Consider the following 13,282-nt stretch of genomic DNA (forward strand, 5'->3'; position numbering starts at 1 on the left):
GTGTGTTTATGTATGGTGTGTGTGAGCGTACTGCCAGCGTAAAATGCAGTGAAAATTCGTTTGAACTATTCGGAAGAAAAATGGCGCTTTGTTTTCTCTACACTCGGTAATTTTCCGCTCGTCGAATTTTATTTTTAACTTTTTAGCTCTCGATGTTACTTGATGTCATTCCCCAATTTGAAAAGAAAGAAATAAATATTATTTTTGTCATCTTTTGTGACAAATACAAATTACTGAGGGAAAAAATCCGAAACCATTATTTTCGTCGGCACTTCATCTCGTTGTTGACATCAATCTCCACGGGCAATAAATTGCATATTTGAAAACAAAGCAGTCGCGAAAAAAGAGTTTCTCTCTTGTAGATAAAAGTGTTGTTATTACTTGTTACGCTGATAAATTTCAAACTCGCCAAAAATTGGCGGGCAAGCATGCGATAGGTCTAAGGCTCGTGGGCTTACGTCAGTACAGAAAATGGCGAGCAAGGGGCAGAAGGGAGTCTAGCTGCAAAGTAGCATTTGAATTCCGCTTGAATAAGTTCTCCTCTCCTCGGTCTCCCACAAACAAATGCGTCGTGGTTTGTTACATCGACTTCCAGGTTGAAGCTATTTGTGCATTGGTAGTTTCGTGACTCGTGTGTAGTGAGAGAAAAGCCGAGAGTGAAGGTGAAAAAGAAATGTCGGGGTCACACTAACAACGGCTTGGCTGTGCGACCTAACCTCACCGGCGACGAGAGGAAAGGCGCTTGCCGCCAAGCTGAAGAGAGAAAGAGAAAGATAGAGAGGCAAGGAAGAGAGAGAGAAAGCAGAGAGCGAACGCCCAGTAACCGCCGTTGGCAGCTAAACAGCCTGCTTTACTGCTGTGTGCAGTGCCTGGGGACTCGACGACGACGATTCTCTCTCTCTCTCTCTGTCTCTCGCTCTCGCGCCCGCCTGCTTTCGTGTTGCCGTCATTGTCGCGTGTGAGTGTCGAGTGTTGTATACCAGAGTTGCGGTAGGGCTACAAACGAAAATGCCACCGAAGAAGAGGGACAAGGAACAAGCGGAGCCTAGCACCACTGGAGCCACAGGGGCTAAAGCACCGGCTAGGATGCAGGACCAGATTCAAGCTGATCACGAACTATTCCTTCAAGCTTTCGAGAGTGAGTATCTATACATAACCTACGTTTCGTTTGTATGTTTAGCGTCGCGAGAGAGCAGAAGGAAGTCGAGATCTGCCATCTTAGAGAGCGATTTTTACGTAACACGAGAATCTCTGGTTTCACGAGCGCTGCAGCAGCGGCAGCGTCGCCGTCGTCGTCGACGAGGCGACGCGTCGGGAGGAGAACGAGGGTGTTTTGGTTAGACGCGTCAAGACTGGCTAGCTTTCTTTATTCCCGCTAATAGCTTTTCTCGGATTACAAAAATTCCATCTCTCATTTCTCAAATTTAAGCTTTTGCTAAAATTCGTTAAATATTTTTCTTCAGCGATCGTTCTTTACCCTTAAAACCAGCCGCTCGTCAAACGTGCAAGGCAGCTGAATACGCACGGACACTTTTCGTACAAAAAAGCTAAGGAATCATTCAAAGCTCGTGCATCGCCAGGCAACGCGTCGAAGGAGAAAAAGCTATGCTCGTTTTTGTCTTTTCCCATGCGCGAGCATTTAGCGGGACTCGAGTGAGCAAAAAGCCAGCGAGACTCTAAAGTGCAGGAACGGTTACGGATGGAAGAGCAGCTCCCCAGCTGATATCTAAAAATGCACTGCTCTTTGGAGTCCTGATTATTGCTTGGCAAAAGTGCTCTTTGAAGTAAAACAAAAAAGTCGTAAGTGGAGCATAACCACATTTGCCGTACGCGCTTGTAATCGGCTTTATATGGCGCGTATGCACTAGGCGGGAGAGAAAGAGAGAGAGAGAGAATGGGAACAACCGTTAAACAGATACTCTTGTCTCGAAAAGAAAAAAATACTTTCTACACACTTTGATTATTGGCTATCTGTTGAACTAATTGTTTGCTCGCTGAGTCGTCGAAAGAAACACTTTCAACGGCAAGCGAGCTCGTTACAGCTGCTGCCGAAAGGTTGCTTCACAATGGGATCCACTTGGATATCTCGTCGGTTATTAATAATACAACACCCGCAGAGCATGTTTCCAAAGCTCGCGCGCGTCTCCGAGAGTCGGCTCAAGAGAACACCTGTCGCAATTGCAGGGGCGTATGACGGACCTTTCTTCGGGACGCAAATAAGCCCGATTTTCATTCTAAGAAGCTTCGTTACGTGTTTCACGAAGATCCAGATTCGCGCCAGGCAAACGTCAAAATATCTGTCTTTGTTGGGTCCAAGAGTGTCATTTGATAAAAGGCGTATTCTTGATATATCTCGGCTTTCATTGATTCGTTACGAAGAATAATCTGTGGTGTGGCGCACCGCACGACGTGCTTGTCGATTGTGCATTCTTCTGATTATTGTGAATTTTATTTTCGCCTATCGCCGATATATTTATTCCATTTCCAAATATTAAACTGTGAACATTATATGGCTGGCTTAAGAAATATAGATACGAACATCCGTATATGAAATTGTTAATGAGCTATTGCAGTTTCGGAATTTATTGTGTACAGTAGCTTCAAATTCATAAAACAGATTGTCTTTGCAATGGATAATTATAGTAGTGTAGAGTCATTAGAATATAATTAGTCAAATTGGCAGAGAATCCATTGAAATTTTTCCGTTGCAAATCGTGAGACTACATCAATTATTTGTTATACTTGATTATTTGAATCCATAGACGAAACGTCTATATTTTCATTTGTATAGCTGTCATTTTGCTGCAAATTAAAAGCAAGGCAGTGATTTAATTTTCACTTAGTTAAATTGCGTATTTGAAAATCGCAACTCAAGTCTTTTTGGAACGCTGAGCGTGCTGCATTTCGACATTTCGATTTACAAGTTGAAGATCAATATACTTCGCTTAAATACTTCATAACGCTGCGTAGACACAAAATATATCACTTGCTTTCATCAAAACGACTTTCAACATCAGCAACTCTCGTTTCGATTCGGTAACTTTGCTAGTATGTTGTCGAGAAATATTGTAATTGCCTTTTATTCTTAGCGTCAAAAATGCGGCACTACTGATTGGCTCGATTTTTCCTACCGCGATTTCGTTTAATTGACTAGTAATCATTCTGAAATTTGGTGGGTTGAAGTAGTTCTTTATTGTAAAAGGCTGATATCCAACAACAAATCAAAGCGAGTTCGTAAAAAAAAATTCGCACCAAGTAATAATATTCATTGCATTCAAATAACTACAAATAGTGCATTGACATTAAGATAAAACAAAAACAACAGTTACTCATTTCGTTTACTGTAAAAATAATATAATAAATCAATATTTGGAGTGAAAGTCAGTTTAACTTTGAAAATTATTGTTATAGTAAATAATAAACATAGTTTATTTAAAGTATTGTAAATAAACGGGATCAGAGAGTCATAGTCTGCCGTATGCGTAACAAGAATAAGGGCGCACAGACGTCTTGCAAAAGCAAGCAACTCCCATTCATCATCTCCCGTTCTGAATCCCAGAAGGATCGGTGATAATAAGTTGGCCCGGCTCTCTTCTAAACTCGACTCGGTTATTTTTACTGTGGGTTCGGCTTTACCACTTGCCATCTGCTGGCCAGTTTTCATACTTCTGTTTTGGCATCATTTCTTTGTCCTCGCGTAAATTTTAATTGTAATTATTTCCTTTTTGTTTCAGAGCCGACACAAATCTATCGTTTTCTCCGTACACGCAACCAGATGTCGGTGAGTATCTTTCACTTTTGTCAACTTTTTCATATTCCCCTTCATCAATAATTCTTTAACTACCCCCATATCATTCCGTTTGCAATGTTGACCACCGATCTCGTTGTTTATTTCAAATTGTAATTTGACAAAAGGGAAATCTTATTTTCACGCTAAATTTTACGTCAAGTTGTTTCGATTGGCACAAATCCGTTCACATACTAAAACTTTTTAGTTGTTTTCTCGCGATTGGTTCGATTCGCTCGAGATAATTTGTGATTCTTATTGACGGTATGTATTAGTTTTGCTTTTTCTATTGAGAATTCCATAAGTTCCTCATTGTTACCTGTCAATCGAAACAAATCAGCTATCATGTAATGACGCCAAGTTTTCTTGCAGCCGATATTTCTACATAGGAATCTAACATACATGAGGCAGCGTATGTCTCGTTCTCACAAATCACGTCGTGATTTCCGGGTCAACTCTATCCTAGATATGCTCATAGACAAGAACGCACAAGCGCTGAATGCCATGATGCGTAGATACATGACACTGACGTTCTTAGGATTTTACGATAAAAAACGTAGGTCTTCGAATGAAACTATTTAAGCATTATTCGAGGCTGGATTTTTCAATGACGTATTTCCGTATATTTTCTAGTCGAGGCACCTCAAGATCCCGTCAAAGTCGAAACTTTCTTGTTGAAAATTTGTCACAAGAAGCGCAAGGATGTTAGTTCGCCAACTTTGCAGGTACAATTATCTTTAAAGTATTATTTCAAATATTATTTTTAAAAGCTCAATGTTTTGATTAATTTTTTTTAATTTGCGCGCTTAAGGTATCTGTAGGAACGAGTGAAGTGCCGATAAATCCATCGGAAAATCAGCCACCACCAAAGGCACCCACAATTTCGATACCCAATGAATCGTTCAGTACAAACAATGGTCACGTGGCTAAAACGTACATGTTACTGCTCAGAGTTCAAAGTTCTTCTAACAATAGCTGTCTTACACAAAATTGTGATGTAGAAGGTAAGCTTATTACATCCTTTTTTTATTCAAAATTTATGAAGAAAAACTTAACCAATAGTAATTTTTCAGAACCAGCTCAGAAACGTCGCAAAGGGACCAACGGTGTCGCTATAAAAGCTGGCAATGAGGATACCAAGCTCTACGGTTCAGAGCTCGTAGTTTACGATAAGCACAATCGTTGCCTGCTTACGGACGGTGATTATGAGTTGAGTCTGCAAGAAGTGCAGCCCCAAGTTAGGGCAAGCCCCAAAAAACATAACTCCTGGGAAACAATCCCCAATATCAAGGATTGTGGTCCGTTTGATGTGTTCAGTCGTGGACCGGTGCTTAAATTTCGACTCAATTGGACTCAAGAGCCGAGCACTGATTTCGTGGATAGGCCCCCGCCGCTTAATCCATTACCAAATGGAGATAACAAGGAAAATCGACCTGGGAACAGTATGCATCTTTTTTATATGAGCACAGAGATAACAAGTAATGATATGTGCTGACGAATAAATTGCTTTCTTTCCAGATGGCATCACTGATAGGTGTTCCACAAATCATAATAATAATACACTGACAACCCCAAGTCCCTTAGCACCTTCCAAAATTTCTGTAACAAATTCAAATAAAATGGAGATTTCCACAGGCAAGCAACAAATAGTTTACCAGTTTCTTTATAATAACAACAGTAGACAACAGACAGAAGCTTGCGAAGATTTGCATTGCCCGTGGTGTTCACTCGACTGTGGCAAACTTTATTCGTTACTTAAGCATCTAAAGCTCTGCCACTCTAGATTCTCTTTCACATATGTCGTAAGTATGATAATATATATTCTAAATTTTTTGGTCAGTGTAGTTCATTATTGCTAAATGTAATTTCTTATTCTGCAGCCAATACCCGAAGGTGCTAGAATAGATGTAGCAATAAACGATAGCTACGACGGCTCGTATGCTGGTAGCCCACATGAGCTGATCTCACAGCCTTCGAACGTCTCTTACTCTAGGACAGGCCCTACGAGACGTACTAGCGTGACTAATCTTGTAGTATGTAGACCAAAACGACCAAAGCCAAGCCTTTCCGAGTTTTTAGAACAAGACGAGAATGATTTGGAAAATTCAAGGACATACATTACTGGGCACAATAGGTAATAAAATAATTATTATATAATTTGATCAAAATAACAAGAGTACATATTAAAATTCATATTAGGCAATTTACTGGCAGGCTGTATCATCACACAGTGACTTGTTTGCCAATTTACCCAAAAGAATTAGACGCGGACTCAGAGGGTGAGAATGATCCCAAGTGGCTTCGAACAAAGACGATGATGATGATCGATGACTTTACGGACGTAAATGAGGGTGAAAAGGAATTGATGAAGATGTGGAACTTGCATGTTATGAAATATGGCTACGTAGGTGATTGTCAGATTCCACTAGCTTGTCAGATGTTTCTTGAAACGAAGGGCAAGGAACTTCTCATGAAGAATCTTTATCGCAATTTTGTACTACATATGAGCAGTCTCTTCGATTTTGGCCTCATCAGTCCTGTAATTTTATATCAAACCATTCAGAAGTTGCAGGACTTGATGAAGGAAGAGGGCGAGGACGGAGGTATTCGTAAAGTTTTGCAGAAATCTCATGCTGCGCAGGTTGAACGATGGATTACTAATGGTAGTCAGAACATTGTAGACGTTGGTAAAGGTAAATATTGATTTCGTTAATATCATATTTATTGAAGAATAGATATGAATGTAAAATGTATTTATTTTATTTTTAGCAAACACAAGTCAAGCAAGTAAAGTAAATTTCAATGGAGAAACAAACTCGAACGCAAGGCGAAAAACAACACTGCCAATGGGTTCACCACCTGGCACTCACAATGGAATCAAGCATCCGAGCATGATGAGTACTAATAAAACGCTTATCAACTCGAAGGATAATCAAACGAATGGAGAATTACCTTCGAGACGTAAAAGTACAAATTCAATAGGTGGTGACGATAAAACTAATGGAAATTCAACGTCGACACCATTGAGACGAAAATCAATGGCTCACGATAGCAATGCTTCGGAGTATCACAAACGTAAGTTGGTGTTGGACGGTTTGCCGGCGAACGGAAATTCCAATCAAAAACCCACGCAAAACGGTGTCATCTTCTGAAGCGCAGGATGCTTGAGAAAATTTACTCAAATGCGTGCACTCTGTTGTTTTTTTTATCAAAGTTTACTATGCATGGATTGTTGAGAGCGACTTTCAGTTATGGCTATAACTTTTTTGGTGGTGCGTCGCTTCGCATCGAATTACTAGTTTGTAAGTGTTTATTAGGATAGTTCTCTTTAATTAGACTTATATTTTTAGACTGTTCGAAGGAAAACGTTCTTGCTTTAATTACGTGATTGAGGTCTTTTCCTTTAAAAAAAACTTTAACGAGCGATTTTAGTGACATTTGAGTAAAAATTCAATAGCAACCAAACGTTACTGAAGTTCTGCTGGCAATCCCGTTAACAATTATATCTGCGCTTACCATCGTTCATTGCGTTTACAATTCTCTTTTGTACAGTATTTGTTGCAGATAATATAATTGCGGAATAATTATATTATAAACGATTAACTGATTGTCGTCGTCGGTAGAGTGTATAAAAAACGATCGCTAAAAAGTGATCATCGCTGTTTTATATTGCTTATAGAGCGTTTCTTTTTTCTTCGATTATATTTGAATCAAGTGTTTGGTAGCATCAAATTCACGAGCCTTTCATATCATACTCTTTGTAACATTCAAATCATTCCACGATCATATAAATTCGTGTCTCAATACTAAAAAAACAAACAGCAATACAAAATTCGAAAATTTGAGTGATCACTGTTTAACTTTGGTAGTAGATTGATACGTCTAACTAACTCTAGTCAACAATATTTGGATGCTGGTTTAGCCTGCAGAACATTAAAACTACTGCCTTTATTAAAAAAGTCTTCAAGAACAAATTAAGCAGCTTTAAAATCGCCTGTACTAAGAGAATACCTTTCGTCGAATTTGCAACTTATTAATTCCATATACATTTGATATAGCGATGCGGTTGACTCGAATATATAGTTAAGTATAAAAAGAACAAAAACATTTTTAAAAAAAGAAATTGATCTATACTTTTAGAAGAAATTCTAATTATTTTTAATGAAATGTTGAAAAAAGTAAATATTCTTGCATTAAAAAAAATATCTTTTTAGAGGTAAGTCAGAAATAATAGTGTGAATAAAAAAGAAAGTGAAATTCAAAACAAATTTAAACACACACAAACGTTCTCCAGAAAAAAAGGTATATATACACGATTTTACACGCTGAACACTTAATTTGAATGTCGAAGTGAATCGGTAGAGTGAAAGTGCCTTTTCTAAAAGTCGAAGAACGTGTCCGATGAATATATAACCTGGCAAAAATCTGACAATAATTGTGAATCTAATAGGTGACTTAATTTACTTTTATCTTTTTTTTTTGTATAGAAAATAAATGTAATTACTATAATTTTTTCTCCTCCGTAAGCAGCAATTTCACGATGTCAGTCACCGTCGGACAGCTCTTTGGCCATTATCTCTCATTGCTACTTAGAAAATAAAACAAGCAAAACCAATCTACCTATTGCGTTTAATCATAACAATGTAAGTGCGTGTAACATGCAATCATTTTTGATCAACAGTTGTCTGAAAAAATGCATCCTTCTTTTTTGCTCTTTCTTTTTTGTATGATTCTGAAAATAAATGTTTGACCATTGTGACACCGCAACGAGACTGGCTTTCTTGCAATGTGAAAATTAACTAATTTTTTTCTTTATTTTCTTCGTTAACGTTGTTTATAATTTAAAAAATTATTATCGATTAGTTTATTAATTATTATTACTGCGAAATGACAAATTGAACTCCGTAGATTCTGTTGGCAACTGTGACACACGTTATTGTCCTCTAATAATTACTGTTTCCATTAAGTTGTATATATATATAGTATAAAATGATAAATTTCCAATAAAAATTCTGTGGATAATAAAAAATGGCTTTGAAGTTAGCCACCAATTTCTATTGCACTCTCCTTAGCGAAATTGTTTACAAACAAACACGTAACTTTCGCGTTGAAGATCATCGCCGCTTCGAGATGAGCGACAGTCATGAGAGCGCAGGTGAGCGAAAAAATCTGACTATAGTTGTATGTGCTCGAAATTTCCCGTGCGCTTGCTACGAGTCCCCCCTCAAAAAATGGATTACCACATAAAATTATTGAGCAAGTGTCATTTCAAACGAAACCGTTGTACGTTAGAAAAAGAAGCCGAAGAAGGAGCTGCCAAAAGTTTTCCACTGAGACGGCATCGTTTCGATAAAATCTGCTTCAAGTCGCTCACAGCTCTCAGTGCTAAAGATTCGTTGGAAAATCTGCAAAAATTGAAGAGGAGAAATGATGGTGGCCCGAGAAGACTTTTCTTTGGTAGGAATACAAATAACTCTGATAAAAGGGCAAAGAAGAAGCTTAAAAAGAGATTCGACAAACAGAATGTATCCGAGGTGAATATCAAACGAGCCACTGACGACGATGAAAGTGATAAGCTCGTTGATATTGTTAGTTCAAGAAATATCGGTAAATAATTCTTAGGTTAGAATCTGCTCTCAACTACCAAAACTGTCGTCATCCCCTTAACGTTGATGAACTCTGTTAGACAAAGACGTTGCTGCAGACAATCCTAAACTCAGCGAACAAATTGTCACGAAGCAAACAGACGACATCCTACACTCTCTCGAAAATTTGAAACTCCAAGGGGAAGATGAAACTAACAAAAATTCCATGGACTGCGACTCCGGCGATGCAAGACCCGATAATTTGTCACTCGAATTAGATCTTACTGGAGAAAGTCTTACCGATCTGGCTTGTGCTCAGAAGCGGAGCGTACAATGGAAACGCGAAGTCGATGTTATTTATTACACTGGAAATTCTAGCGCTGGCAAAGGTGCTGTTTGCTTGTTTTTAATCATCTACGATCGCAAAAAAAATTATTTCGAAATCGTATGTTGTTGAATGGTTTTACTGAGTTCACTTGATAATTGTTTTGTCCGTGATAAACGCAGGCAAAGTGGTGCATCGCGAGAACGAGCCGTTACGCGAGGAGGCCGAACAGCAAGCACGTCGACATCGCTTCATTGAGCTCGCTCTTACCAAGAGCCTGCTATCCGACGTGGGCGCTTGCCAACTACGCGACCCTTGGCTCGTTTCTGTAATACCCAAGTGAACCGCTCTTTGTCTGTCGTCGCTCGTTCGTGTCCTATTGTCTTCTACTTTTTCGTCACATTTACTCTATTTTTTTTGTCGGTTTTACATGAATTTTCGAATATACCGTTTTTTACCAATAAAGTTTTGCATAAAAACAGCATACAGTGGGTTTTTCTTATGAATAATTACTATTCTTATGAACTGCTATTCTTATGAATACGAAGACATTACATATTCATTTATATTATTCTTCTGTGAAATGGGATTATTTTTTAGGAATCAGAGATTTGTTTTTCACATTCTGTTTATATTAAAAAACAACATTATTTTTTTTTAACGGTTTCGCAAAGAAACATAATACTAGTAATTATGTACAAAGATAAATGTTTCTTTGACATTCGAAGATATACAAGAATAACCTGTGCTATCTGCGATATTTTCAGATTCTAAATTTAAATGTAGCTTTCCTTACCCCATTTTTTTAGCTCAAAGGAAGTTTATGTCGAAGTCGATGTTACTTAAATATTAATATTTAATTACATTAAGTATCTAACTATTCGATATTGTTCCTAATGCAAATGTTAACGAAACTTTTTCCTAAAACTTTACGTTTTTGTACTAAATGAAATACTGATAAGAACTATATAAAAAATAATTGAATTTTAAGCGTAATAATGTGAATTTTCGTAAAAAGGAAATGTTAATACATATCACGAACGCTTTTCAATCTTCAACAAGGCCAACTGTTTTAACCTGTCGTACTTGAAGTACTGTGGAAAGTCCAATTTCAGCTCCTCGATTTTCCAATCAAGCGCCGCTCGATCGATGCACCTGAGGAACTCCTCGTACATAGGTGCCACTGCATCGAGGTCAGCGATCGTGAACACGTATCTCTTCTCGAGAGCCACGTATGCCACGCGATGTCGCGCGTCCGTCGAATTCAACAGCCGCGCCAAAGTCGACACGAATCCGGCTGTTATCTTATCGTCGTATATCACTGCAGCAACAGCAAAAGTCGATTTCAGTTGTTTAGTCGCGTGCTGACAATTGTTCGAAAAACTTACCATCGGCTGCCATAATCACGTCGATGGATTTGACTTTGTCCATAATCGTAGGATTCCAACTATCGTCCAGGAAGTTCAACTCGGTCACGCATGTTTTGCACTTGATGCAAGATTTGTTACTTTCGATGTTCTTCTCTATTAGTTTGAGTATACCGCCGAGATCCACATCTAGTGCAAAATCAATCGGTCATGCCACTTATATTTAAAGGATAACCGAGACATAGCGCAATTATTGAGATGGTTTACCCGTGCAAATGACTTCCTTGGCGATCATGCCAGCGATAATAGTGTCGAAGCCGACTCCGGATCCCAGCTCGAGCACGACTTTATTTTGGAATAGTTCCGGCTGCGATAGAATGTAATCGCCGAGCAATAAAGCTCCGCGCCAGATTTGCAAGCCGACCAGTTTCAATTCCGTGCACGTGCTGTGTTCTGCCACGCAAGCAATTCATCATTTTGTTTGCCCGCTTGAAAGGCCTTTTTTTATTTTATTTATGTAATTTTCAGTGATTGCCAGCTATACCGATCGAGATGCTTCCCTCCTCGCGACGTTCCAAAATCAAATCGCCGTCTTCGTCGTACTTGAGTGTTCTGTCGCTGCACTTTTTGCGCATGTGCGGTGGATACTTGAAGACAAATTTCGATACTGCATCTGAAAATCGTGCACGGACTTAATAATGTTGCGTGGCAAAATTGAACAGCACTGCTGTCCGTAGTACTTACTGTTGCCTTCTTTCACACTCTGCAATACCACGTCCTTTTCAGATAAAATTTCGGAGCTTACTTTCTGGGTTGCCATATTTCTAAACAATGAATGTCACTTTATTGCCAAGTATATACCGATCGCATGCTTCATTTTCATGTTACTTGGCGAAACAATTAGAAAATAAGCAAAGTATTCCGATTTTTTAAATTAAAACTCATTTCAATTCTTGTTCAGTTCAGTTTTAATGCTTCCAACTGATACGCTTGAAAGCGATTTTACTTATCGATTATTCGATTATTATCAAATTTTATTTAAATTCCTTTCTCTTTGTTTAGTGATTTATCGATTGTAGAAGGATTATCGTTTGTGAATATCTGCACTCATTAAAATCACATTCGAAAACAAAAACATTTTGAGAAGCAAATAATACACGTCAATATTGCAAATTGCGAGCACTCTTGTCACGATCAAAATCATTAAAATCACTATAGCTGCAAAAAATGAAGAATCGATGCAAGGCCTGCCGAAGCAAAGCGCATACGAGTCTCGTGTTCGAATGATCAATCACCTGGCGTTATAAATAGTCGAAAATGAAGCACTAGCCTCGGACCTGCACGCTGCCAAGCTCTCTCTCCGAATTCGAGTTCAATGTTACAACTAATTAGCGGCCACGCGACAATAACTATTTTATCGGGCGAACGAAAAGCCAACAATTGCGGAAATTTCGTATCAGACAAGACGATCGGTCCGGTGCGTCTGGCGTTGCACTGCGACGCCGCGCGCAATTTATTTCAGAACTTTCCGCCAAGGAAAACCTCAGGCGCACTTCTCTCTCGCTCGTGGTCTTACATAAGATATACTTATTGCCAAAGTGCGCCGACTGATCAGCTGATCCAAAAGAGGTTTGCTGCGCGTCGGGAATGACGGTGTTTCCGCGTTGCAATGTCACGCTGTTCTCGTTCGATGTCAGCTTTCCAATCTACCATTTTCATGTTGTTCATTCATTAGAAAGACTCAACCATTGCTTGTTGGCGATCGATTCACGATTTTCGAAATGCGCCGTTGTCAAACGCGGGTGTCTGCGTCAAACACAGCTCAGTGTCGAATTGAATGACGCGTTGTTGGGACTCGTAATAAGGTCGGTTTCCTGCAAAAGAAACTCGCGCGCCTACGTGTCATTCGCTCCGAAAGTACCCTGTAATCAATAGACGCAATCCGAGTTGGGAGAAGAGCGATATTTCTTCGAGGAACAGGCAAGCTTTGCCTCTTCTGCGTAGGTACTCACCGCAGTTCGAGGAGGTGCACGAGCCGCCGGCAAAGCGGCAACGACCAATCGCCGCTCAACACGCTTAACTCCACGACGACGCTCTGCCACGCGACCTTTCCTCCTCTCGCTCGCTCACGATGTTAATGCCATCCTGCTATCCTCGTTTCGCTCCATGACTGCTCAAGCTAGTTGTTACGTGTGACCGTCATGTTCGTGTGCATGCG

The 13,282-nt window shown here is 39.3% G+C and overlaps 3 protein-coding genes across 8 annotated transcripts; 2 read left to right on the forward strand and 1 right to left on the reverse strand.

The window, feature by feature from the left end:
- Window positions 1–383: 383 nt before the first annotated feature.
- Window positions 384–8,800, forward strand: LOC131665143 (polycomb protein suz12-B). 2 transcript variants are annotated; one of them, XM_058936807.1, is made up of 10 exons: window positions 384–1,138; window positions 3,735–3,781; window positions 4,160–4,343; window positions 4,421–4,512; window positions 4,599–4,791; window positions 4,861–5,229; window positions 5,306–5,589; window positions 5,668–5,921; window positions 5,987–6,480; window positions 6,557–8,800. In XM_058936807.1, exons 1-10 carry the CDS (start codon window positions 1,009–1,011, stop codon window positions 6,937–6,939), a joined length of 2,430 nt encoding a protein of 809 aa, XP_058792790.1. In that variant the 5' UTR covers window positions 384–1,008; the 3' UTR covers window positions 6,940–8,800. The 2 variants fall into 2 exon arrangements, with proteins under 2 accessions (XP_058792790.1, XP_058792791.1); XM_058936808.1 differs by having other exon boundaries at window positions 6,002–6,480.
- Window positions 8,801–8,841: 41 nt separating this feature from the next.
- On the forward strand, window positions 8,842–10,278 carry LOC131665050 (uncharacterized). The gene is made up of 3 exons (XM_058936649.1): window positions 8,842–9,394; window positions 9,462–9,761; window positions 9,886–10,278. The coding sequence occupies exons 1-3, from the start codon at window positions 8,971–8,973 to the stop codon at window positions 10,038–10,040; spliced, it is 879 nt and encodes a 292-aa protein (XP_058792632.1). The 5' UTR covers window positions 8,842–8,970; the 3' UTR covers window positions 10,041–10,278.
- A 95-nt stretch (window positions 10,279–10,373) lies between these two features.
- On the reverse strand, window positions 10,374–13,213 carry LOC131665145 (methyltransferase-like protein 22). 5 transcript variants are annotated; one of them, XM_058936816.1, is made up of 7 exons: window positions 13,077–13,213; window positions 12,652–12,986; window positions 11,809–11,888; window positions 11,609–11,737; window positions 11,332–11,517; window positions 11,086–11,253; window positions 10,374–11,018 (listed from the first exon to the last, which is right to left on the reverse strand). In XM_058936816.1, exons 3-7 carry the CDS (start codon window positions 11,882–11,884, stop codon window positions 10,732–10,734), a joined length of 846 nt encoding a protein of 281 aa, XP_058792799.1. In that variant the 5' UTR covers window positions 11,885–11,888; window positions 12,652–12,986; window positions 13,077–13,213; the 3' UTR covers window positions 10,374–10,731. The 5 variants fall into 5 exon arrangements, with proteins under 5 accessions (XP_058792799.1, XP_058792797.1, XP_058792798.1 ...); XM_058936814.1 differs by having other exon boundaries at window positions 12,641–12,986; XM_058936815.1 differs by having other exon boundaries at window positions 12,641–12,938; window positions 13,077–13,130.
- Between the last annotated feature and the right edge of the window lie 69 nt (window positions 13,214–13,282).

Source organism: Phymastichus coffea, unplaced genomic scaffold (assembly GCF_024137745.1).
Source record: "Phymastichus coffea isolate CEN01 unplaced genomic scaffold, Cenicafe_Pcof_1.1 PCOF00047, whole genome shotgun sequence".
In the NCBI taxonomy this organism is placed as follows: Eukaryota; Metazoa; Arthropoda; class Insecta; order Hymenoptera; family Eulophidae; genus Phymastichus; species Phymastichus coffea.